The sequence below is a fragment of the Carassius gibelio genome, chromosome A4 (assembly GCF_023724105.1).
Source record: "Carassius gibelio isolate Cgi1373 ecotype wild population from Czech Republic chromosome A4, carGib1.2-hapl.c, whole genome shotgun sequence".
NCBI classification, from domain to species: domain Eukaryota; kingdom Metazoa; phylum Chordata; class Actinopteri; order Cypriniformes; family Cyprinidae; genus Carassius; species Carassius gibelio.
The window spans coordinates 19,827,736-19,854,851 of NC_068374.1; the positions used below are offsets into that span (position 1 = coordinate 19,827,736).

At 36.5% G+C, this 27,116-nt stretch overlaps 1 protein-coding gene and 1 long non-coding RNA gene across 3 annotated transcripts in view; one reads left to right on the forward strand and one right to left on the reverse strand.

Annotated features, from left to right (window-relative positions):
* Positions 1–27,116, forward strand: part of LOC127972581 (IQ motif and SEC7 domain-containing protein 3-like) — a 146,697-nt gene that overhangs the window by 12,604 nt on the left and 106,977 nt on the right. For both annotated transcript variants that reach the window (XM_052576209.1, XM_052576215.1), the window contains exon 3: positions 15,351–15,512. In XM_052576209.1, coding sequence (XP_052432169.1) covers positions 15,351–15,512 — 162 coding nt within the window. The remainder of the gene's footprint in view (positions 1–15,350; positions 15,513–27,116) is intronic.
* Positions 15,512–21,557, reverse strand: LOC127972697 (uncharacterized). The gene is made up of 4 exons (XR_008157139.1): positions 19,638–21,557; positions 19,282–19,395; positions 18,633–18,801; positions 15,512–16,154 (listed from the first exon to the last, which is right to left on the reverse strand). It is a non-coding gene; the product is annotated as an uncharacterized LOC127972697 (long non-coding RNA).

Here is a 27,116-nt window from a genome sequence, read left to right on the forward strand (position 1 = left end):
CAGTTACTTCTGTTTAATGCGGTATTGATTGCCATTGGTTAATGTTTACAATACAAAGCAACCTATGAACAGAGAGAGAGAGTTAGATACAGAATATGGTCGGGAAGCAATGTATAAAATGTCACCTAGCTTAGACCGTAGCCCTCTCCCACGACCTCGATGAAGCTCCCTGTAGCAAAAACCTTAGCGCTACAAGCAGCTGGACTTCAGGGCTTAAAGCAAAATTCCGCCGCGTTAGCCTGGGAAGCGCAGGTCTGAGAAGGTCCAGCAGCTCCATAATGAGTTGTCTTGGGAAGCAATTTTTATTTTTTTTACATAGCCACTTCAGGCAAAATGTCTTTTATTATTAGTCGTAAAATGTCAATAACATAAAATTATTGTTGAGCCACATCATTGTCAACATACCATAGTTTGACTTGTACTGTGCTGTGCTGATTTCTAAAGACTGCTGCACAGTGGCGGCGACTAGCGTCTTGTGCTCAAACAATGAAAAGAGAGAGCTTACGAATGGTCCAGACCAACCTCACGAAAGTGTGACTTACAGAAGGTTTACTTAGCGTACGAACGTGTCGGGAATCGTGCCATAAGGTTAAGAGAGAGGTTAAGGAATAGGTTAAGAACTACTTAGCGATAAGAATGTTTTGGGGAACCGGGCCCAGATTATTAATTGCACATTGTTTATCATGTACTAATTTAAATATTCAATATATATATATATATAGTTTCTTTTTGGTATTTTCACTTATCACTTATCAGTGATATCAACATGCAGAGGAACTGTCTGCTTTTGTAACTATCCTATCACCCATGCACACCTTCCAACCTGGACACCTGTTTGAGCTGGAGAAATACAGCTCCACTTTACAAATCATTTGGTCTTAATTTTCTGCAGCGTCACATTGCTGCCAATTAAAATTCTGCTCCCGCATGTCTATTCTCTATGTTCAGCCAAGAGTGACTGAGGCAGAGTTTGATAAGAGCTCTCTATAAGTAAATTATCACAGAGGTGCATGATGGGAAAGGCTGAATCAGGATCAGTCTGTGCCAGACTATGTATAATAAACAAAATTTACTCTACGCAAATGCAGATGCTAATGCTGAATAACAAATTGTAAATGTACGTAGTCTGTGGCAACACATTTCAGAACTCAAGGGGTTAATAGAGTTATTTTCAAATGTCGGTTCCATTAAGTCGGATGTGTTAGCATTTAAATAGCTTCAGTTTAGACATGCTGGCAATTTAAAGAAGTGTGATTCAGCAAGGATATTCTCAAACTGTTGCTCCTTCGTGACTAATTATCTTGCAATTGAAAACAGTTCGCTATTGTCATGTCGTCCCTATCAAAGCATATTGAATTGTGTTTCAACACATTTCGAATTGCAACAGTATAGGCATTTAAATATATTTAGATCCTAAATATTAATGTTTTTCAACTAGGACAATGACTCGATTTGATTTCTGGTTTCTCAAGGCCTATATATACAGTAAACATTACTGAGCTAAAATCCAGTCATAATTATTGCTACTATATTGTATCCAACAATTTTAATGACTATTCTTGATTATGTAGCTGTTGTGGTTCAACAAAACCTAAAATGTGTATGTATGCATGTAAAAAAATAAAATACATAATAATAATAATAATAATAAAAAAATACATAAATAAATAAAGTGTGCAATATAAAAGTGTACATCCAAACATGGTACTACGTATTTAGTTGTACATGCTGTATTATTATTGCAGATGCGGTCACCAACATTTATGTAACACTTTAAGTAGTTAATTCATATTAATCAATATTTAAATGTACAATAAAGGGTATCTGAAAATTATTTACAGATGTACTTACATACAGGTAATTTTTTATTTAAATTTTTAATATAAGCACATTGTAGAAACATGTATGCACACAATAAATGCAAGGTATACTCTTTTATGCTTTCTATCGTACATTCTATAAAAAAATCCCACTCCAATAATTGAGGCAATAGATGACTTTTACCCTTACTTCTACATTTACTACTCCATGCAATGGTGCTTCAGCCCCATTTGTAGTTCTTTTAAAGTGAGATAAATAATATGAAGATAGAAGATCTAATTAAAAAGTTATTAATCAGCTGTAAAGAAGTCATTGGGGAATGTGGCTTTAAAAGTTCAAATCTTATTCAGATGAAGCAGTGCTTTTCTGTAGTATATTAAACTGTCCAAGATCTCCATGTACTAGCTTCTGCTTATTTTCCCTTTCATTGCTGTTACAGCGTCCAAGGCAAAACTCTTTGTTCCTACCTTGTATGGAAAGTATTTGTGTGCCTGTAATAGCAGAGTCAAATAAAAGTAGATGTAAGAATCTGAGTCAAGAGCAATAAATAATAAAAAAAAAAATAATAATAAAAAAAATAAAAAAAATAAAAATAAAAAAAATAAAAATCCCATTTCCAGACAGCATTTAACAGAATGTTCCTGATGTGGTAACTTATATAACTGACAAATAGGCTTGCATTTGCACACAGCGGCTCATTATCCATCTTGTGAAAGGGAAGGTGCATAATCTACTGATTTATTTTCTAGCGTCTTTGCCCTATGTTGATGGCAACAATATTCACGGTTGAATGTAACAGAAGGGATTCGTCTGTTTTATTGGGGTGAGCGAATGTATGTGTGCACTTGATTATGAATCAGTTGGGAGGAAGATAACAGCTGCCAAGCTGGTTATTTCCCACCCGCTCATCAGATTTCCTCCATATAAAGGAAAATACAGTGAGAATTTTGAACATATGATTAAATCCCTCAAATGATTCAGACTCATCTGCCATTCAACGATTAGTTCACCCAAAGATGAAAAATCTGTCATCTTTGAATCACCATGTTGTGACTTTCTTTCTCTTTTGGAACATTTTTTCCAGTGAATTATTATTATTATTATTATTATTATTATTATTATTATTTATTTATTTATTGTTTTAATCAATGTGAATTTTAAATTCATTTTGTGTAAATAAAATGTTAATTTTGTTCATGCAAATGTATGTACATGAGATTTGTCATCATTAAATGTAATTAATTTTAATGTATAAGCCATCTATGCTGTAAATTTTAGCATCTGCTATTACAGTTTTTACAATCGTTATGACAGTTTTTTCAATACTTTTAACAAGTTTCCTAAACTCTTAACACAGTTAGCACAACATTCGTCTTTGTAGGCTATACAATTAAAACATTCGTGTTGCTTTAATACAAAATGCAAACAGTTAATACCAATTTAAATAGCTTGAACTTCTTTTACACACAAGCTCAACCAAGACCAAAACAATGTAATTTTACAGTCAAATGTACAAATGCTTTCACACATTAAGTCAGAACAGATAACATCATGTTCTTAACATAACTTATAGCCTAAAGTCAAAGTGAACAGCTGTTCATATTGTGAACATTGAAACACAAATATATTCCCTGTACTTTATTCCATTGCTAATGAGAAACAGCTTATTGCAGTTATGCAAATATATAAATCACAGCTGATTCCCATCTAGGAACCACACTCAGGTGTTGAGGTTTTTTGAATTGCATGATCTGATCATTCTATATACAGTAAAAGAGGACCTATTTGGGCTGATTTTGTGTGGAAAAGTGCACTCCTGCGTAAATGTGAGATTTTAGAAGATCTGTACCAAAGACTGGTGCCAGAGAAAGGGGACAGGGGGGAGACCATTCCACCATTCCCAGAGCAGTCAGTGACTACGTTTACATGCAGCCAATAACCCGTTCAAAACCGGAATATTAGCAATAACCCGGTCGCGCACCGGCCATGTAAACACAAAAAAGACAAAAGAATGCATATTGCGTCTTACGTCCAGACGCTAACCGTGCGTCGCCGTTTACATCGGGATATTGGGGACTGATTACACATTCCATGTATACAGGAGTAACTCTCTCTGCTCACGCATGTAAACGGGTTATCCCGAATGTTTCAGAAACCCGAATAGTGACCTTAACCCGACCATAACCCAAATTTTAACAGCTTGTAAACATAGTCAGTCAATGATGTCTCTTTTCCTTGGCCCTTTTCCTCAACCCTGAGGGTTGCATCTCCCCCACAGAGGGAGATGCCAGGATACAATGGATGCTGCATGCCAAGGCATTACAGCTGAACAATACCAGAAGTGGATAAGGCATACCAAAAGATACTTCCCCAGATGCCTTGCCAGAGAAGATATCAGGTGTGATGTGGATGAGAACATGTGGCCAAACGTAGAATTATCTACTTTTTATTCTACTGTGGCTTTTTCTGTTCTGTAAATTTTGTATTTTCACATAATGACACAAATAATAAATAAATGACAGATATATTGCATTTTGTCTTGTATTTTTGTTTTTTTCTTTCCTTTTCTAATGTCCTGTTGCAAATAAAGTATTTACTGCAGCAATTCTGTAATAGCAAATATTCTGCAATAATTGAAAAGAAATCTGCAAATATATATATATATATATATATTTTTTTTTTTACATAAACTGTACATTTTATAAAGCTACTCTGAGATGGTCATTCATTTTTTGTATTGAATTTTTGCAGCGAAAGAAACAAAATGCATGCATTTACTAAACCCAACCAAACAAAAATGTAGAAAGGCTTCAAAAGAAACTACATTGCAAAACACAATCTATGATCAATACAATATACTATCTATTGAATAATAATAATAATTATCATTGTGTTATGATGACTAAATGTTCCTTTTGGAAGAGAACATGTATTAGTGTTTTTAATAATATTTTGATTTTGAAAAATATTTGAAGTGTTTTGTTAGACATAGTGTATTGTGTTAGTTTATTATTGTATTTTGAAAATTAGTTTTGGGGTTTAGTTTACAATGTGTGATTTTGAGCATGAAATTAACCTTTTTGCCAATTGTGTGTTTTACTGTAGGTGTGCTGGTGCATTAAGAGTTTAGGAAACTTGTTTATTGAATGAACAAATTGTAACAACAATGAGTTTTACAGAATAATTAACTCAAATGATATATGGGGAATTTGAATAATTAATCAGGAATATGATTAATTTATATCTCAGATGACAGTTACATTAAATTTGATTGATTATGAAAAATAGCTCAATTGCCTATACCAATAAATAATCACAGGGCATTGTAATTTACTCATTAATATGTCAATATTCCATTCTTCATATCAATTGTTGTGATAGCTCTTACTGTAAATTACTGCAAATCAAACAGCGGTTTGTCCAGCAAACCACTGTTGACCTATCGATTTTCAATAAAGTTATCACGCCTTATAATTCAAGGAACAATATTCTCTGGCCATGAAAACATTATCCTATCCTTATGATACATTTAGTTTCTAAATTTAGAGCTTGTAGCTATAGATCAGACATCTCAGTGACTCATAATGTGAGTGGGGTGGAGTCCAAGCCAATCGTCAGTATATGGGTTTTTAATAATTAAACTAGTAATACATCAAACTACAAATCACACAGAGTAAATATGCGTACGACAATACAAACAGTAAGCTTTATACAAGACATAACGGAATCCAAATAAAAGAGAGAGAGAGAGAGAGAGAGAGAGAGAGAAAATAGAATGAGATCACATAAGGAGCTCAGGTATGGAAATCATAGTCAGTAACTTTTGGAAGCCAACAACGATCAGATCACAGCAACAATTTAAAGCAGCATTTAAATCTTCATAGAGAAAGTGATACTTGCAAAGTGTCCAATGTGCGTGAGCTGGACATCGGGGCGCGCTGGATCTTTTGAAACCGGCGTGTGCGTGCTGGAGACCGGCGCATGCTGGAGCACGTGGTCTTTTGTTCTGTCCTCGCGCGGTATTTGAAAGGTTCAACAAACAATGTTCCAGAATTCGTCTTCCTTGCGTGGAGAGGCGAATAGTTGAATAAACTTAATAGAGAAAAGAAAAGAAAAGAACGAAAGCTTCCAAAGGAGCCATTAAAATGGCTTTTCTCTCAGCCCCTGTGCTGAGGGGGGGCTTGCACTATGAGCGCGGCCTAAGGCCGCGCGGAAGCAACGTTGGTCGCACAGGAGAGCAGCGTGTCCGAAAACGGAGAAGGAGAAGAAGAGGGAAGGCAGACCTTGTTCGGTCGTTCTTATGGCTTGAGATGGTCCCCGCCTCTTTTCGCGTTAACAGCCAATGAACGTCCGCGATCTGAAGCGGAGGGAAAAGTTCCTTTGTCTCTGGAGACAACCCCCTGGTGATCTAGGGCTTGTCAGATTTAATTTCTAGCAAGTTTGTAATTCCAGATTACATACATTTTTCAGTACTTTGCTCTAGATAAATGGGTCTGTCACAGCATGATGATTACACAGATACTAAACATAATATATATAGATGATCAAAACATGAAGTTACATTCAAATGCAGAATTACACACATTTAAAGATTTGATTAACACATGATAACACTGCAGATAGTGCCAATTTATATGGGAAACATCTAATGTACCAAAAAGGGAATACGTAATACATGTATAAAACATAAAAACAAAAAGTTAAGTTTAGAATGCATAAGGAAAGGAAACCAGTGATCTGGCTTCTCTCCTGTCCTGTTGTCCAGGGTGGTCATAAAGTTTTACGACCTGCAGGGGTGGGGGTTGCAGAAGCATGGCTCTCTTTGAGAAAGTTAAAGTGAGGAGAGACATTTCCTAAAGTATAAGCTAGCAACTTATACTCTTCACATAACAAGGATTAACCATTTTATGCAATCCATAAACATATTTAAAATACATATTATTAATAAAATTGTGAAAGTAAGGAACTTCTAAGAAAGGTTTCCTTCGTCTTCAGGAATTTGGTTGGGGGTTTTCATTTCTCCTTTGAGGCTTGCACGGTTATCGTAAATTAATTTAAGTCCAGCCAGGCTGGCGCCAGGCCAGGCAATTAGTGCAAAATGGGTTTCATTTTTTTATGCCTGAATTTAACCCATGAATCGATGATCTGCATATCTGTTACAAAATAAAAACACTAGCTGCATGCAGCCTGGAGATACACTGAAACATGTAACTGTATCACATTATTGTGACTGTAGTTATCAAATACAGATATATGTGATTTATTCAGTTGATTTTAGTTAATTTTCTGCAGGGTTTCCTCCTAATACCTGTGAAAGCTCAGACTGAATCTAAAGCAGGTGTGTGTGTGTGTGTGTGGGTGTGTGTGTGTTCTGGGATGAGACACTGAAATCTGAGTATGGATTGACTGAGAGATTTGGGGACTGGAATGTGCTTTCCTTAGAGAATTAAGAAATGAGGAGGATTATGAGGGCTCTGTGAGTGTATATATGTTTGAAAGGGTGTGCAAAGGACATGTAGAGGACACTGATGTTTGAATGAAGGACGGATGGTAAGCGGAGTGAGTATAACTCACTAAATTAAATTTTTACCTGCCTTGTAAACTGAATGGGCATGTTTCTTTTCCCCAAAAAAAGATGAAAACAGCAGGAGAGGAGTAAAGAAAGTGAGGAGATTGTGTGTAGGAGAGGAGATAGATATTTGATTGTGTTTATGTATAAGGAAAGGAGACTTCCATGATTGTAAAGTATCTCTAAAAAGGTGTGCATTTCCTTTCTTGTTTTATGCAGGGATTGTGCCTGCAGTTCACCTGCCCTCCTTTTTTCTTACAATGCCAGAATAGAATCAGAGCACAGATGTTAGTTGAGAGAGGTGAACTTTATGAAGCAACATGTAGCAAATGCTCTTTTTATCTCTCTGAATGTCTGTATTTCTTTAACTGGAAGCACTTTTGGCCCTGTGCACTTTTAGAAAATAAAATCCCTGAAAACATACTTTTCAAACCCTCGCTAGTTTATTTAATGGAGTGTTTTTTCACTCTAAGTGCAAACAGCCAAACTGGATGCCAAAGGCTATTTTTACTCCTATCAATCACTTCAGCAGCTAACTTCTATTGCATTACAGCATCTGCCATTTTTAAATGTTGTCATTTTTAATAATAGCATATGTGGAAAGGACTTTTTTATGATTTTTAAACATTTCTAAAATAAAAACATAAGAATCCTCCAATCATAAGTGATTTTTAATTTAATTTAATTTTATCTTCAAAAGACCTGTCTTATTACATCTCAAGCTTTCTTTTTGCAGACTTATGGATTGTTTACTTTCCAAGTCAGTAGAATAACTTTTGAACACAATTTTTCAATTATGCATCGTTTTAAAAAATATATATATGGATTTTGAATAATTTCCACACACACACACATAAAAAGAAAAAATGCTAAATGTTTATCATTTATTATAGACTTTTCATCTTTTAGTATCTTGTTAGAATGCTGATAAGATCTTGGACATTTCTTGGCAGAAATCATGATAAAAAGTCAGTTTTGATGTGATGTGTATGTAGCAAAGAAAGAAAGAAAGAAAGAAAGAAAGAAAGAAAGAAAGAAAGAAAGAAAAAGAAAGAAAGAAAGAAAGAAAGAAAATAAGCCTATTTAAAATATATTTTGAACATCTGGCAAATACAATCCATTAATGTTGTTTTACTTAATATACTATTATAGTATTATATATATATATATATATATATAACACTATAATAGTATATAGTATTATATACTATTTTTATATATATATATATATATATATATATATATATATATATATATATATATATATATATATATATATGTTTTTTTTTTTGTTTGTTTTTTTTTTTGTGCATTTTGTCATTTATATTAATGTTTTATATTTTTTATTCAGATATTTAGCTTTTGAGTGAAATATTTAATTAGCTCACTAGAATCAAAGCTAACCAATTTTAAAATAGATGAGCATTTCAGGGATAAGATACTATCAAACTACTTTTTTGCATGGCTTTTCACCACAAAAATAATCGCGATGACAAAAAAATATTGATTTGAGATAAAACTGTTTTAAAATCATACCTGTTTATTATTATATAATCAATTGAAGTCTAGAAAACAATCATCCCGCATGAAAAGAAAGATGAACACAGCAACAGTATTACAGTGTAATTAATACTGAAGTCCTCCGATATCATTTTCAGCACAATCAATAACTATAGCAGAGACACAAGATGGCTGCATTTCAATTAAACCAAAGAGACTGAGTCTGTGACAGAACGAAACCAAATTAATCTGGGATTTAAACACAGGACAATGAAAGGAGATAAACTTTCAAAAATACAAGTCTAATGTAGTTTTGATATACATTTAACCAATTAGCAGGTTTTTACTGTAGCATCTGTATAACAGTTTTCTGCTAAAATTACCACAATTTTCACTTTGCAGAAACACACAGGTGCACACTAGAGATGTTTTATGGCCATTTAACAATTTTTTCCCCCATCATAATAAACAAAATAAAAACAGCACAACCTATTCAGAGACGCAAGTCACATTATTGCATATAATTTCAATGCCATTCAAATAAAATGCAGTGACACACCTTTTGTTGTAAATGGCAAACAGGCTGTTCATAAAATACATCATGTTCCCCTCAGTAAAGCTAGACTGTCGGCAGGGGTTGTACATTTATTATATTAGGACTAAAGCATTGTAACAAATAGGGAATATAGAGAGAAATAAGAGGATTTGTATATAACACAGTCAAGCAAACCAGAAATACACGTTCTTTCAGCATGTGGATGAATTAAATTTTACTGGACCTTCTATAAACCATCTACTTTTTTGGTCCCACTTTATATTAGGTGGCCTTAACTACTATGTACTTACATAAAAATGAGTACAATGTACTTATTGTGTTCATATTGTATTGTAAAACACTTTTGATGCTATTGAGGTGGGATAGGGGTAAGGTTAGGGAGAGGGTTGGAGGTATGGGTAAGTTTAAGGTTGGGTTAAGGTGTAAAGTATGGGTCAACAGTGTAATTATAAATGTAATTACAGAAATTAAATACAGATGTAATTACATGTAGTTTTTTTTTATATAAGTACAATGTAAAAACATGTATGTACACAATAAGTACATTGTACTAAATTATTCATTACAATGTAAGTACATAGTAGTTAAGGCCACTTAATATAAAGTGGGTCCCAGAAGAGAAGCTTCTTTCTGTCCCTCTTTTTCATTTTTATTGTCTGAAGGCAGGAAAGCATTGAAATTCTGGTCATTGATAAGGCACAGAATAGAAAAATAGAGATTATTAATGCCCACTTGGCTTCTGTGGAATGGGACAGTGCTAAGGGGTTGTATGTGATTGTTTTTCTTTTTTCCTTTATGGAAACCTGTTATGTATTTAGTATTGATAACTGGGTTATCATGCAGTTGTTTTATTGCTGTAGATGGCGCTGTATAGCCATGTGTCATTGAACCTTGAACATTGAACAGTAAATGAAGTCAGTTCTAAGCGTACTCGTTTTCATTGTGTTATTGTTATTGAGAGCTCTCCAGAATATAATGATATTCTGAAAAATATAACAAAAATGGTGACGCGGACGGGATAATATCAGTGTGGCAGAAGACACTAGCAACAATTGAAGAGTGGGACAATTAGGATGGCGACTATCGGGCATATTGATGCTTTCGACGAGGCCATCGAACAGTGGACAACGTATATTGAAAGGTTTGATCGCTTCATAAAGGCAAATGATATCGACGAGGTAACGACATTAAGTGAACATTATTCGCCCAAGCCCCTCATAATAGCGGAACGATTCCGTTTCCACAAACGCAATCAACAGGAAGGGGAAACCATTGCAGAGTATGTAGCAGTGTTAAAACAACTCTCTGAACATTGTGACTTCGGTACGCATTTGCAAGATGCTCTACGAGATAGATTTGTTTGTGGATTAAACAACAAGGCGATACAAAAGAGACTTCTCACAGAGGCTGCGGTCACTTTTCAAAAAGCAGTAGAGCTAGATGTTGCTGCGGAAACCGTCGCTCGCGAAGCTCAGCATCTCAGCAGTTCACTTAAAGTCAATGCAATGCATGTTTCCTCGCCTAAACAGCGACGCAATTGTAAGAGGTGGAAAAATGAACCACACGGACGAGGACTGCTGGTACAAGGATCAAGCCTGTCATTCATGCGGAAAGAAAGGCCACATCGGACGAGTATGCAGAAATAAATGGAACTTTGAGAGAGAAAGAAAGCACGAGAGTAAGTTTAAGTCAAGTAATCGATGTAGTAAAGTGGATTGCATCATTTGCATCATTTAGACACAGGTAGAAGACTAAGTGGTGAGTCCAGTACAGACACTGAAAAGGAAATGTCACTGTATATGGTGAGAAGTGAGCAACTGGCTCACGGGAAAATGATTGAAATGGAACTGGATACAGGTGCTGCAGTATCATTGATTTCAAAAGGAAAATATGACAGTAACTTGCAGCATATTCCTTTGCAGCCAACTGATATAATTTTAAAAACATACACCAGTGAAGCACTAGCGCCAGTTGGGGTTATCAGTGTGGAGGTTAAGTTGACCAATCAGTTGGCAAAATTGCCTTTGTATGTTGTTAACAGTGATGCACCACCATTATTTGGTAGAGAATGGCTGAGAGCTATAAAACTAAATTGGCAAGATAAAACTAAATTGGCAAGCATGTATACTATAGAGAGTGTGTTAAAACGACACTCCCAAGTTTTTGAAAAAGAACTAGGCACCATGAAAGGAATTGAGGCAAAAATTATACTCAAGCCTGACCATACTCCAATATTCTTCCAACCACGGATAGTACCTTATGCAATTCGACCAAAAGTGGAAGCGGAATTGACACGTTTAACAGAGATGGGAGTAATTTCACCAGTGCAGTACAGTGAGTGGGCCACACCTGTGGTACCAGTGATAAAAAAAGATGGCTCCGTGAGACTGTGTGGTGATTTTAAAGTGACACTCAACCCAGCCATTTGTGTGGATCACTACCCAAATCCACGCATAGAAGATCTGTTTGCATCTCTGGCTAGTGGTCAATTATTTAGTAAGTTAGACTTGTCAAGCGCTTACTTGCAGATGTCAGTGGCACATGAGTCAAGAAAACTACTCACCATATCCACTCAAAAAGGGCTATTCTGCTATAACTGCTTACCCTTAGGGATTGCTCCAGCCCTTGCATTATTTCAGAAAGCAATGGATCAAATCCTTTTGGGTATTCCAAACACTCAACTAATAACAGGACGAAATAATGGGGAACATCTCAAGACATTAGACCAAGTACTCACCAGACTGGAGGAATATGGTCTGAGATTGCAGCGTGAACATTTTTTATCTGGGTCACTACATTGACGCAACTGGATTACACAAATCACCAGAAAAGATCAAAACCATTATTGAAGCACCTGCACCGACCAATGTAAGTCAATTACGCTCTTTTCTTGGGATGATTAACTACTATGGCCATTTCATTCCAAATCTGGCATCTGTGCTGAACCCCCTCAATGCTCTTTTATGTAAAGGAATGAAATGGAGCTAGAGCATGGCATGTGAACAATCATTTCAGAAAGTGAAGGATCTCCTTACGTCACCAGCAGTACTCACACATTATGACCCAGAATTACCCATTTGTCTTGCTGTGATGCTTCCCCATATGGGGTGGGGGCAGTGATATCACATGTGTGCCCCGATGGCGAGGAGAAGCCGATTGCTTTTGCATCCAGGACACTTAGTAAAGTGGAGAAAAATGATGCTCAGATCGAGCGTGAGGCGCTGAGTATAATCTTTGGAATTCACAAATCCATCAATACTTATACGGAAGAAGGTTTACCCTCTTTACGGATCATCAACCTCTAATGGCTATTCTCAGTCCCAACAAGAGCATTCCATCCATGGCAGCAGCTAGAATACAACGATGGGCTCTGATATTAGCCGCCCATGACTATGTCCTTGAGTATAAAAAAGCAGCCTTACATGCCAATGCAGATGGACTGTCAGGGCTGCCATTACCAATGACACACACTGAGAAGACGGACACGGTGGATGTGTTCTATGCTGCCCAGATAGCCACTCTTCCTGTCAGTAGTGCTGAAATTAGACGTGACACCCTAAATGATCCCATTTTGTCACCTGTGCTGGACATGGTTTCAACTGGACGGTTCCCGAAAGTTAAAGAGGTACCTCAAGGTTTGCTACCTTTGGTGACACGTCGAAATGAGCTCACAGTTGTTCAAGGATGTTTAATGTGGGGAAGTCGTGTCGTGGTTCTAACCAAGCTTCGCAACCGGGTGTTAACTGATCTGCATTTGGGGCATCCTGGGGTGGTAAGGATGAAACACCTGGCCCGTAGCTATGTCTGGTGGCTGGGTATTGATTGACAGATTGAATCTCAATCCAAAGCATGCCACTCTTGTCAGCGTATCCAAAATGCCCCCTGTCCTGCGCCACTTCATCCTTGGGAGAGAATACATGTTGATTTTGCATTCCCTTTCGAAGACCATATGTACTTCATTGTAGTTGATGAGCACTCTAAATGGCCGGAAGTCTCTATTATGGAAAGTACTACCACCAGCAAAACCATTCAAGTCTTAGGAGGACTTTTCGGTCATTATGGAATCCCTAATGTCATTGTCAGTGACAACGGTCCACAGTTTTGTGCTGAGGAGTTTTCACTTTTCCTGAAGGCAAATGGGGTGCAACATATTCGATCTGCCCCATATCACCCCTCTAGCAATGGACAAGCTGAACGTTTTGTCCAAACATTCAAACATGCTCTAAAAGCTTCAAAAAGGTCAGCTCCAATCCAACAGAGACTTGATGGATTCCTGTTAACATAGAGAAACACTCCGCATGCTACTACAAAGGAGTCGCCTGCAATGCTTTTCCTCAATCACAAACTAAGAACCCGGCTGGATCTTCTAAAACCTAGTCTCACCAAAACAGTGTGTCAGTCCCAATATGCCCAGCAATTACAACGTCAAAAACACTCTAAGTTCAGAGAATTTAGTGTTGGAGAGTCCGTTCTTGCTCATGACTATGGAAAGGGGGGAAAATGGATACCTTGAGTGGACCGGTCTCCTATGTTGGAATCTGGAAACGTCATGTAGATCAATTACTGAAACAAGGGACTGAATCCTCTGAAATCCAGATGGAACCAGAAATTCCTGCTGCCCCTGATAACTTGCAAGCACCTCCGCTGCAGGAGAACATCGGGGAAAAGACGATTGACACACCAGAGTCAGGCAACATTGACCAGTCACCCCCAGGGATTGTACAAACTGGAAAGACTATTAAGCGTTATCCTACCCGTCTCTCTAAACCACCTGACCATTATAAAGCATTCTAATATATATATGTATATAAAAGGAATAGTTTCATGGAGATTAAGACGTGCCCACTAAGTTGTGGTTAAAGTTGGATTAAAGAAAATAAATATTTATTTTGTTTTTTTTTGACAACCCTTGATTTAAGTTGGGAGGAAATGATTGATAACTGGGTTATCATGCAGTTTTGTTCTTGTTGTAAATGGCACTGTATAGCCATGTGTCATTGAACCTTGAACATTGAACAGTAAATGAAGTCAGTTCTAAGCGTACTCGTTTCAGTGTGTTATTGTTATTGAGAGATCTCCAGAATATAATGATATTCCGAAAAATATAACAAAACGTTTCTACATTTTACATATTTTATATCCAATAATAACAACAAAACCTAACCCCAAAACCCTTTAACCCTTTAAAATGTTTTTAAGATATAGTTCCATTAAAAAAATAAAAAAAATAATACAAATAAAACGGTAACACTTTATTTTAGGATCTCTTAACTAGGTGCTTATTAGCATGCATATTACTAGAATATTAGCCATTTATTAGTCGTAATTAATACATATTAATGCCTTATTCTACATCCCTAATCCTACCCAATACCTAAACTTAACAACTACCTAACTAACTATTAATAAGCTGCACATTAATAGTTAAAAGTCATAGTTAATAGTGAATGAGTGTTTCCTATTCTGTTTCCAAAAAACACACAAATCAGATTATATATTTTATGTATTTGTTTATTTATTTTTAACAGTCTTGTGTTGTTCTGACATCTCTCTCTCTCTCTCTCTCTCTCTCTCTCTCTCTCTCTCGCGTGCTTTCAAAGATTGTCATATAATGAGTATTCGGGCTGTCAAGCAAAATGACAAAAATAAATAAATACATTTTTCCAATTGTATATTTATTTATTTCTTAATTGATTGCTATACATGTTATTGAATTTGCTATTTTGCACTCTTAGAAATATTGTAAAATTAATATTTTAAGTTAATGCCTGTCCATTTAGTTAATACAGTATTTATGGACTCAGATTAAATTTTTAATTGTGCTAACTTTCTCTTTCTTGCTCTCTCTCTGTCCCCTAACTCCCTCCTACTATCTACTATATTTCTTTCTTTCTCATCAAACAGAAATCCAGACAAGGGCCTCCAGTTTCTCATCTCCCGTGGGTTCATTCCAGATACGCCTATAGGTGTGGCACACTTCCTGCTTCAGAGAAAGGGGCTGAGTCGACAGATGATCGGCGAGTTTCTTGGCAACAGCAAGAAGCCATTTAACAGAGATGTGTTAGAGTGAGTATTTGAAAATCCCTACCAGAATACATAGCTTGAAGAAGAGTAACGAGCACTGTAAAAAGAATACTGTGAAAGTTACAGTAACTTGCTGGCAGCAATTAGCTAGTAAGTTGCTGTAGTTCATTTCACAGTATGCTGTACTGTAAACTGAATTGCAGTAACTTTAAAAATACTGTAAACTTTTTTACAGTAATAATCACAGTGCTGTGTTTCATCACCTCACATATTATACTACTGTAATAAGGATTACAGCATTAAGTTTGTGTACTGTAAAATGAAGACAGTGTTTTTGCCACAAAAATGAAATTTATTGATAACTTTTCAAACTTAATTTCTATAAATAAAATAAAAATAGCATTGCAAAAAAAAATAAATAATAATAATTCAATAGGTAAACATTTTTCTTTTAACATTTCATTTTGTTTTGTGTACAAGAACACTTTTCTGAACATACAAATCAATCCTGTTCAAATGTATTAAAATGTTAGGTTAAACTAGAATGTATAAAAGGCAAATTAAATTATTTAAAAACAGCAGGATTTCAAATAGTAGAATTTGGTCCCTGAATGTTGTTTTTCTACCAGAACTGTATTTTTCTTCAGAAACGGGCCTGAATTAGTCAGTTAGGAGTCTTCTACCCTGCAGTGGAAGAAATTAATTATTAATGGAAAGGTTTATAAGCAAGACAGATGAGTTGATGACAATATATAAAAGTTTGATTGGATCATTTGATTTAGCCAATCAACGTGTAATACAACATGTAATACAATGTCCACTTCTCTATAAACCAAAACTCTTACTTAAAACACACATATTAGGGCCTGGAGAGAAAATTCGATTCACCTAGCTATTTGCATAGTGTAAGGGAAACAGGTCAATTTAGCTCAAAGGGAATCATTTAAGATTTTAAAGAGAATTTGAACAGAATCACTGTTTCACGGCTGTTCACGGAGACGCGCCTGCGGTTCAGTGAACGAGCCTTTTAACATCAAATCTGCGCTGGATACTAATATCCAAACTATAGTGAAAACACTATCAATTAGCACAGTAACAAGATCGGCAGTTTAAGACATTAACTTGTAAGCACAAAACACAAGATACTTCTCTTTTCAATATGAATAAGGCTTTATTAGATAAATCTAAGACATATAAACTAATCTAACACATAAACGCACGCACACACACATTCACACAAGTTGCAGGAAGGTCGAAAGTTAGGGAAAGATGAGTTTAAGAGAATGGAAATATGGAATCCCAAGTTAACAGCAATACGTTAAATTGCATAAACATGAACAACCATCAATCATGTAATTAGCGCTCGCATTGAGTTCCTCAATGAGGTTAAAATTATATTAGATACACCAGTAAAGGTCACAGTCTGGAGGTAAAGTTACTTGCATCTCCTGTGAAGAAGGAGCCTCGGTGAAAGGGCTATCCCGAGGTCGTTGATTGGCTGGAAGTTCAGTCTCTGAAGTGACGTCTTGGGAAGCCCGTGGTTGTTGGGCGTTGGCTGAAAGTGCAGAGTCGTGTTCGCTGGTTGAAGTTGAACGGACGTTACAAAACTTAACTCAGAACCTGAAACTCTCAAACGGAAAAGAAAAGAAATAAAGTTTGACGAGACTAGGTTGTGTTCCTTCTCATCGTGGCATAGTAGCAGCAGGCATGCACGCTGGAACCGCGCTCAAAGAACAATGATGACTAACCGCATGGCTAGATGCTACAAGCTAAAGCTAGGTAGCAAAGCTACAAGCTAAAAGCTAAGAGCAGGCATGACTGATAGCACGAGCAAGGCTGGAACTAAAAGCAAGGCATGACTGATAGCACAATCAATGCTAGAACTAAAAGCAAAATTTCATGGGGTCCAAAGTATTTAAACTTCCTTGTTGGCCACCCTCAAATGTTGCCTTGACCAATCAGATATGGTCTTGGGTCTGGGGATCATAAATCATTTGTTTATCTTACCAAGCATGTGGTTCCTGCCTCACAGGGACTTTTCTGTGAAGACAAAGGTTTAAAGCCCTTCCCCCTTAGGAATTTCAGTCTGGTTCTGCTGGCTGGGGGGAAGACAATGCAAGTATTTAACTTGATCTCCTGGGTTTACATGTGATGTCCAGCGTTGCATTTCAATCACGAACAATAAATTTGACAATCTCTTCTTTGAATAAAAATTGTCAATAATTGTTCTATTGGTGTTAATGTTGAAAGCTGTTGTGTGAACAAGTTGGTTGGTTGGTTATCTTGCTTGGTTCTTGTGGCACTAGAACTGATTTATGACTTCCTGAGGAATTCGGCTCTCGTTTCAATGCACACAGCTCTGATAGACTCTTTAATTTGTCTGGTTCGACTCATTTCTGCTACAATAGATTCTAAAATCTTTTTTTTTATTTATTTTTTTTTATTACAGAATCTTAAATCTATATCCTTGCTTGTAGATGAGGTTGACAGAAGATAGCCACTTTCGTTCAAAGAGAGGATGAAATGTGTCGTTATCTATGAGTATTAAAGTGTTGTAACATCCAGAGTGGACATGTAGAAGAGACATGAGACTGAACACACTGAAAAGCCTTTGCCCTGCTTAGATGCTGAGAGAGAGATTATACAAGAGAGCTGCACGATTCATCTTCAAAGACTGATCTCGGTCATTGCGACCTTTCAATTTGTCTGTCTACTAAACTTTGACAAAATCATATCGCAACATTCATAGAGGTTAGTCATGAAACAGCTTCACAAGCAGTCTTTTAAATAAATATTTTTTTATATTTTATATGCTCATTACAGTGAGCACAATAACGGAAGTGTGAAGAGTAGAGATGGAAATTTTTAGTAATTTAGAATTCAAGTACTCTAAAAACCAAGTACACTAGTATTAAAGTGAAGAAAAGAAAATGTGATGTGCATGAAATTTAGACTTTAGAGCAGCTGTGGTTACTTTTCTACCATTTGCATGGTGAGTTAAAATAAAAGTTTGATGTTTAAAAATTACACAACAGTCCATATAAACCCAAATATACACTTTTAGAAGAATTTTACTAATCAGGTAGGTGGTTAAAGAATGAGTACTCCAATATTTGTTCCCATTCCTAGTCAAAAATATATCAACAACAAATAAGTGCTTACCTCTGGATAAATTCTAATGTAGTGGCTGCCTCCACAGGATATTTCATGTTAAATATATAGTATGATACAAAAAGGACAGCCAGAGCAGAAGTGAATTCGGAACGGTCACTCTGGAGAACTCTGCCCTCTATGGAAAGCATCCACCTGTATGCCCCTAGAATGGACTCTCCTAAAAAAAATAAGTTGAAATTGGACAGGATTCAATCTGATATGGTTTACTGTTTGGCAAAAAAAAAAAAAAAAAAAAAAAAACTTTGCTACACGGTTCACTTTCACAACATCCTCTAATGCACAGCCAGGTAGTGAGCCTACACATGTATGCACAGTGCAGAATTTGTGCACTACATTTAGTAAAAATCTGGGTGTCTGTAAAGTCCTGATCATATAAAAGAATACTGGAGACATGGATTACACAGGATGAGTGAGTATGACCTTTTAAAATGACGTTTTTAAAGCATTTTGCTTTTATACATGCATTGAGCTATTTTTTTCTATTGGATCAGTGACAACTAGCGATGTTTGGAATCTAAGTGCAAAATGGCGTAAAACCTTGTTCACACACAGTGAATCAATACAAATATACTTAATACTTAATATACATATGCTTAGAATTGGGACCTATTTTGTATGTCTAGCGCTGGGATTTTACCGAGTGTCACTGGCCTCACTGTTTTAATGGATCCAGTTATCCAGCCACTAAACACTTCCACAATAAACTCCATGAAGGTGCAATGTATGAGGTTTAATCATGAAAAGTTTGAAACTACAAAGAGAAAAATACACAAACATGAATTTCACAAAAATAGATAAATCATTAAATAAATTAGCATTCTCATACACACAAGGCAAAGAACCAACAACAAAACAGTTGAATCAACAGGATAGATTAATACTTTGCAAACTTGAGTAGAAAAAGATAACAAACATGCTGAATTAAATGCTACATTGCATAGCACAAGAATAAATAACTCAATGCTCACTTAACAAAATCAAACAGTCACTTACAGATATTGCATTTCAAAGGGCTTTCAAGATGAAGATATATGTTTTCAACCACATGGAGTACCTTGCACAACTAAACCACTGAAGGAATATGGCCTACTTCCTCTTTAAAACAGGAAACCATTGGAAAACCCCAAAATAAGCATGAAAACAAAAGTCCTTGTTGAAACCAAAGTTTAAAGTCCAGCACACCGAGCATGATGAGTCTTAAGAGTGCCTGGCAGGGAAATCTGGGCCTCAACGTCTGCTTGGGGGGAAGTTTCCTAAACACAAAATAACCAGAAAAAACACTTTTAGAAATCATAAGTACAATATTCATAAGAGAAAGTGTGTGGCAATACACAATTTTGAGATCTAACATTAGCTGGTTTAGGTTTTGAGTAATATCGGTACATGTGTGTCTGTAACGCAAAAATGTCTTAATGTTTGCACGTTTTATGTGCACTTTCTAGGGATTGTGTCTGAAGAGAAACAACATTGTTTCCATTTGAAAAACATTGTATAAATGCTATTTCATGTTATTTATGTACCTGGATTGATTCTTGAGGCCTCTTTACTGTAAGAAATGAACCAAATGGCAAATAAAAGAACGACTAATATCTCAAAAAATCTTAATACAGGGCGAGTATATTATTAAGCTTCCACGTGTCATGAATAAAACTCTCGAATTAATAAAACTTTCAAATCGGCCCGCTTAAATGTCTGATTCTTTAGGCACCAACGTTAGCAAGCCAAAAAAAAAAAAAAACGAAAACAAAAAAAAGAGTGAGATTATTCAAACAGCTACCGCGTCAGCACATACATCAAATACACAATCTCAAATACATTTTATTCAACAATGCTAAACGTTACTCTTTAATCAAATTGAAGACGTTATAAATGTATGTTAATGTTGGCAGAGAAGACAAATCTTTATACAATATATGCTCCCACATGTCGGGAATGGCACTTCAAATTAGACTATCAACAATCTCGTTTCTGCGGTGGGACTTGCGATGAAGTTCAGAAAAATGATGAACCTATGAAAAATGTCTAAAGTCTTACCTTTAACTGTGTTTTCTGTCGAGTCTCTGGAGTCGGCTTGGCTGGCTTCACTGCTTCACGCGCATGCACACGGTGTCGGCGGTGACAGTTGACGTTAGCTGGCCAGAGAAAACTCCGGCTAGTGCACCAACAGTCACAATCACATACACAATTCCAATTTAATTTTTATTCAACAATGCTATCCTTCTCTAAACTGATGACATTATCGAATGTTGCCAGATTAGAAAATCGATCTAAATTATGCAAAAAAAATTTTTGGTAATAAAATGCACACAAGACATGAGTTTACTAGGAAGTGTCCCGCTCTTTTACCTCTCTCCCTCTCAGTGCACTCTTGAAAAAATAATAATAAATAATAAATAATAAATTAGTTGAACAAATAGTTAACTTGACTAGAGTAAACTGTGGAAATAAATCAGCAAAGTTACCTTTCTGAAGGTAAAATTCTGATGAAAGTGTGGAATCTAGTGGCTGGAAAAAAAAAATCCTCTAGAAATTGCTGTATTGTGATTCACAGAAGAAAAAAACATATTTTTACTGTGGAAATTACCCGCCATTGAAAATTGACCATGATGCTTTGCAGATCTACAGTAACATGCTGTATACAGGTTCTACAGTAAGCATGTTCCCGTTTTACAGTAATAATGCTGTGAAAACTACAGAAATTTGTTACAGCGAGAGCCTGTAACTGTGTGCAAAAAAGAGAACAATACCATAAAAGGGAGCATATTTAAACTTTTAAATTGAAGCATTTTTGTGTTGTTTTTGTTTTCTTTTCCTCTGTGGATTTCGGTGAGTCGTGGCATCTTTTAATGAGATCTTCTTCAGCTGCTGAGCTCCTGCAGTCTAACTGCAGAGCTTTGCACTTGGAAATGATACACTCTTGAGACCTCTTAGATGAGTCAGTGTGTGCATGTGTGTGTGTGTGTATACAGTGCAGAACATATGAGGTTTTTGAAGTGATGTATCTTCTAAGCCTTAAAGGGATAGTTCACCCGAAATTTAAAAGTCTGTCATCATTTACACACCACCATCAACTGTCACCCACTTTCTTCAAGATATCATTCTTTAAGTTTAACAGAAGAAAGAAACATACAAGTTTGGAACAACTTCAGGGTGAGTAAATGAGAATTATCCCTTTAAATCAGGGGTTCCCAACGCTGCTCCTGGCGATCAACTGTCCGGCAAAGTTTTGCTCCAACCCTAATCAAACACACCTGCCTTTAATTTTTAAGTGAGCTTGAAGACCTTAATTAGTTGCTTAAATTAATAAATAACATGAATTAATAAATAGCAAGCACTACTATAAATTTGTCTGCGATGAAGTTATGTCTGTTTTAGATACAAGAATAGTATACTTTGTGGTTCAGAAAATAAATAATAATAATAAAAATAATAATAATAAATAGAATAAAACAGACCAAAAGCATAAAAACTTAAGAAGTAAATAAAGCACTCATCCCTGACAGATGGATGTCTCTCTCTATCTGGCCCCACCCCTCTCTTCTGAGTAGTCAGTGTGTTAAAAAATATACAGTATAGCTGCCACTTGATGTGCATGTGTGGTCAATAAAGCCACAGAGTATGAAGCAGAACTCTTTGCCAGTTTATTCATACTATATGAGTCAACACCATTAATCCCCATAAGGGCTTCAGGACATGCATATAGTAAAACAGGATGTTACAGGATGTTACAAAATAAATAAATAAAGTGGTGTGAGAAAACGGCAGAGCAGAGAAATAGCCAGATTCAACTGGGCAATTTTTTTTTTAAATGACATCTTCTAGGCTAGCATTTTCCCTTGACAGTTTTTGCTTCTTGTCCAATTGCTGTTATATATTTCTTTAACCTATGTTTTTGCTTAAAAGGCTTCTTTCGGGCTGTTTTCTTTACGTGCGTTCAATACAAATTCAACAAACTTCTTCATGACGGCAAAATCTCCCTAATTCCCCAACAGTCTTTCACATTGTTACACCTAAAAATGCATTTATCAGCTCCAGGAAGCCACAATAGGCAAAATTTGACAATTTAATTTAATTTAATTTTAAATTATTAATCTCCAGTTTTTCACTTTCATGCATATCAGACACTTTTCTGAAGTTAATAAACACTAAAATATAACTTGTTCTGCTTTACTTAGTAATATTTAGGTGAAACAAAAGTGAGCAAATGGTATTTACTGATTAAATTCTCCAGAGAGCTTTACATTTACATGAAAAATTGGTCATTAGGAAATATTACAACACTACTACCAAGAAAATGAATGACATGCAGCACAACAAATTCAAAACTCCCTTCTGTAGCCAGAAATTTAATATTATGAATATTTCATGGCATGATAATAAATGGACACTAATATTTTGATTTCCCTCAAGTCAAGTCAAACCTTTGCATATTAGAACAAATGTCTTTTATTAAATTTGCTTTGGTGCGCACACACACACACACAGAGCAAACACTCCATGCACCTCTCTCTAGAGGGAAAGAGCCAGTATTGCCCACACAAAGTTAAATGCCATAGCTCCTTGACAAAGTCATGCAAAGCAAAACATTGAAACCCATTTAATATAAGAATAAAGCCCAAATTATATTGAATGTTTGCATACAGTGCTGATGCAAATTTTGTCAGTAGTATAGTACACACATTCACAGTCCGTCTGCACAGCATGAGACAAGGGTTTGCTGCGTTGTTTGTTTTCACTAAAACATAGCTAAATGACAACATCTCAGACTCCGCTACTCAAGAACATGCCTGCTAACGAAGTGGACAGAGATGCAGCACTGTAAGGGTTGCAGGGGTTTAACAATGTTATTGTAGTGACAAAACACTGTTCATCGATGGTGGAGTTTATGTTTGTAAAGTGTCGACTGTTCTATCTGCCGTGGGAGTTTACGGCCATTGTTATTGTCACAGTTTACATCCCTCTGTGTGCTAATGTGAAGGATGCTCTTTGCAAGCTGTTTTCCCATGCAAGGCTGTGCGTCCTGACGACATACTTGGCCATGTACTGAGAGACTGTTCTGCACAGCTGACAAATGTCCTAACAGATGTCTTCAACACCACATTGAGCCAGGCAGTCATCCCCACATGTCTCAAATCCACAACAATCATACTGGTACCAAAAAAATCACCTGCGTCCTGTCTAAAGGACTACCGTCCCATGGCACAGACTCCAATCACGATGAAGTGCTTTGAGAGGTTAGTCGTCCAAAACATTAAAACCAGCCTCCCCAACACATTCCAACCACTCCGGTTGTTGCATACCGTTCAAACCCTTGTACAGACGATGGAATTTACTCCACCTTCCACCTGGCTCTTACCCACCTAGAAAATAAAGTCTCATATGTCAGAATGCTGTTCATCAACTTCAGCTCAGCATTCAACACAATAATACCACAACAGCTCATTAATAAAATAAACCTGCTGGGACTATTCCCTCTGTAATTGGATCCTGGACTTTCTAACTAGAAGACCTCAGTCCATGTTGGCCACAACACTTTGAGCACTACCACACTGAGCACAGGTGCTCCACAAGGCTGTATGCTCAGCCCACTTCTCAGTATGCTGCTGACTCATGACTCCACTGCCAAGTTCAGCTCCAACCACATCATCAAGTTTACAGATGACACAATGGTGATAGGTATCATCAGCAACAACAATGAAACACATTACAGAGAGGAAGTGGCAAAGCTGGCTGAATGGTGTGGTACTAACAACCTGTCCCTCAACATGGAGAAGACAAAGGAGGTTGTGATGGACTTCAGGAGACACTCTTTTGACCACCTTCCACTGACCATCGACAGCTTGACTGTGGATAAAGTCAGCAGCACTAAATTCCAGGGGGTGTACATCACAGAGGATGACCATTCCACCCACAGTCTCTTCCAATTCCTACCATCAGGAAGATGGTATCGGAGCATTAGATTCCACTCCGCCAGACTGCACAACAGCTTTTTCCCCCAGGCTTTGAGAGCCCTGAACTCAAATCACCTCACCCCCTTCTCTGAAACCCCACACAAACCCCCTACCTCCTGAAACATGGACCATTTCACCTCTTCAGCTTACGCCCGCAACTTAACCACATCACAGACTGTCTGAAACTTAATTTTTTTTGTGCAATTCAAATCTATTTTGTGCAACTCTCCTCTATGCGCACTAGACACTCTTCACACACACTGCTGTATGTACATAATCCCACAAAAGTAATACGTGTGTTTACATGCTCATGCACTACAAATTATCTTGCACTGTGTAGCGGCACTGGGTAGTACATTAAAGTTAGCTCAAATGATATATAGGGAATTTTTATAATTAATCAGGAATATGTTTAATATATATCACATATGACGGTTACATAAAAAATGATTGAAGATTAAAAATAGTTAAATTGTATATATCAATAACTCATTACAAGGCGCTGTAATTTACTCATTAATATGTCAATACTCCATTCTTCACATCAATTATCGTGATATCTTTTTCTGGGAATTAATGCAAATCGAGCAGCGGTTTGTCCAGCAAACGGCCGTAAGATTAATTTATCAACTTTCAATAAAGTCACACTTCTTATAATTTTAGGAAACATTGTTTCTGGCCATGAAACTATTCTCCTGTCCTTATAAAACTTAGGTTACTGAAAAGTAACAAGCTTTTTAGCTAAGATCAAACACTTCATTGACTCATGATGTGAGCATTTTAGACAGTAGCAATCGTGAATACATATATTGGATTTTAATCATTGAAAGGTAATATACAACCTTTAAGCAGCATTTAAATCTCTATAGAAAATTAAATCTCTATAGAAAATAATACTTGCATTGGGTCTCTTTGTGACTCGCAAGACGAGTGTGGCTGTGTCGTTCATTTGGAGCTGGGCGTGTTCTCTCGTGTCTTCCGGACAGAAGAAAACAGAGATGAGAGCTCCCTGAGGAGCCATGAGAACAGGCTGTTCTCTCAGACGCAGTGCTGAGACCAATCAAAGAAGGGCAGAAGAGCAGAAGAGCAGAAGAGCAGAAGGGACGAGAACTTCCTGGGTCAGTTCTCTTATGGATTGACTGGTTCAAGCCTCTGTTTGCGCGAACAACCAATGAGAGAACCAATGAGAGAACCAGAGACCTATCTCTTTAACCTGGCATACACATAACATACTAATATGCTTTTAATATCCAAATCCAATATGTGCACCACTGAATGACGCTGGATTTCCCGGTCAGAGAGCACCTGTTCATCAAAAGCTCACTATCCAATCAGAGTAGATCACTGTTAAGCCTGCCCCCATGATAAGTTTGTGTCCAAACATAAAACTGCGAAGCGAAAGGAAAATCTGTGGCAATGCATTCAGAATCCACAATTAGCGAAAACTAATCTTTAAAAAACATTAACAAAGAATGAAGCATATTAGAAGAGCCTGTTAAATTTGTGTATCTGTGTTCATTTTTTTTTCATTTTCATTGTGTTTTCTTCTTTTGTAATAGCATATTTTTGATAGTTTCTGAATTAAGTTACATTCAGTTTTATAAAGTTTTGTTCATTATTATTGAAGCAAATGTAATTACATAGTTTTGCACTAATTGATTGTTCCACAAGTTGGCAGTACTGTCCCGGGCCATTACTTAACCCTCTGGAGTCAATTAACGCGTATACGCATTATGAGTCATTTTCTCCTGATAACCCCGAATATAACTTAAATTACAAGTTCAGTTTTGATCGTAGAGATAAGAGCAATACATCAATCGAAAATGTAAAGGGTCTACTTAAAAAAAACAAAAAAACATAATAACTAAAGAAATCTGTGCACTTATAAAATAAAGATAACAAACAAGGTGTGCTGTCTGCAGCCTTTGTCTGCGCTGATCTTCATTTACAAAATGAACTGTAACTCCGTGAATACTCAAAGAAGAGACATGAGAGAGATGTCTATAGAAAGCTTGACACGTCTACTTTTGAAACTAAATAAGTGTCACCAAAAACAAATATTCTGTGATAAAGTAATCCATATGAAAACAACACAATGTCAGTTTTTCACGTCTCCCTTCATTATATCTAATGTGACCACGTCAAGTAAAAAGACAAAGAGAGAGAAAAAAGTCAGATCTGATTGAGAATTGAGAAAAGGAAAGATTTTTTCTTTCGATTATTAGATTGCCTAAGCATGTGACTGCCTACTGCAACAGCTATGGAAGGAATGGAATGGAAGGATTTCTCTCCTGTTACAAGTAACAAATTGTTTACATGCGCAATGACATATATACACCTGATATATTGAACAAATCGAAAGTTACAGACCTGTTTAAACATAGCGGCAATGTAAGGTTCTCTTTCAGTCAGTCACGTTCGACGTTACGAATGGGATCTCGCCCGAGAGCCCAATCACCTTAGAGTGGTACAAAACGAGCCAATGGTACACAAAGTACCTTGGTCTGCGGAATTTGCATCG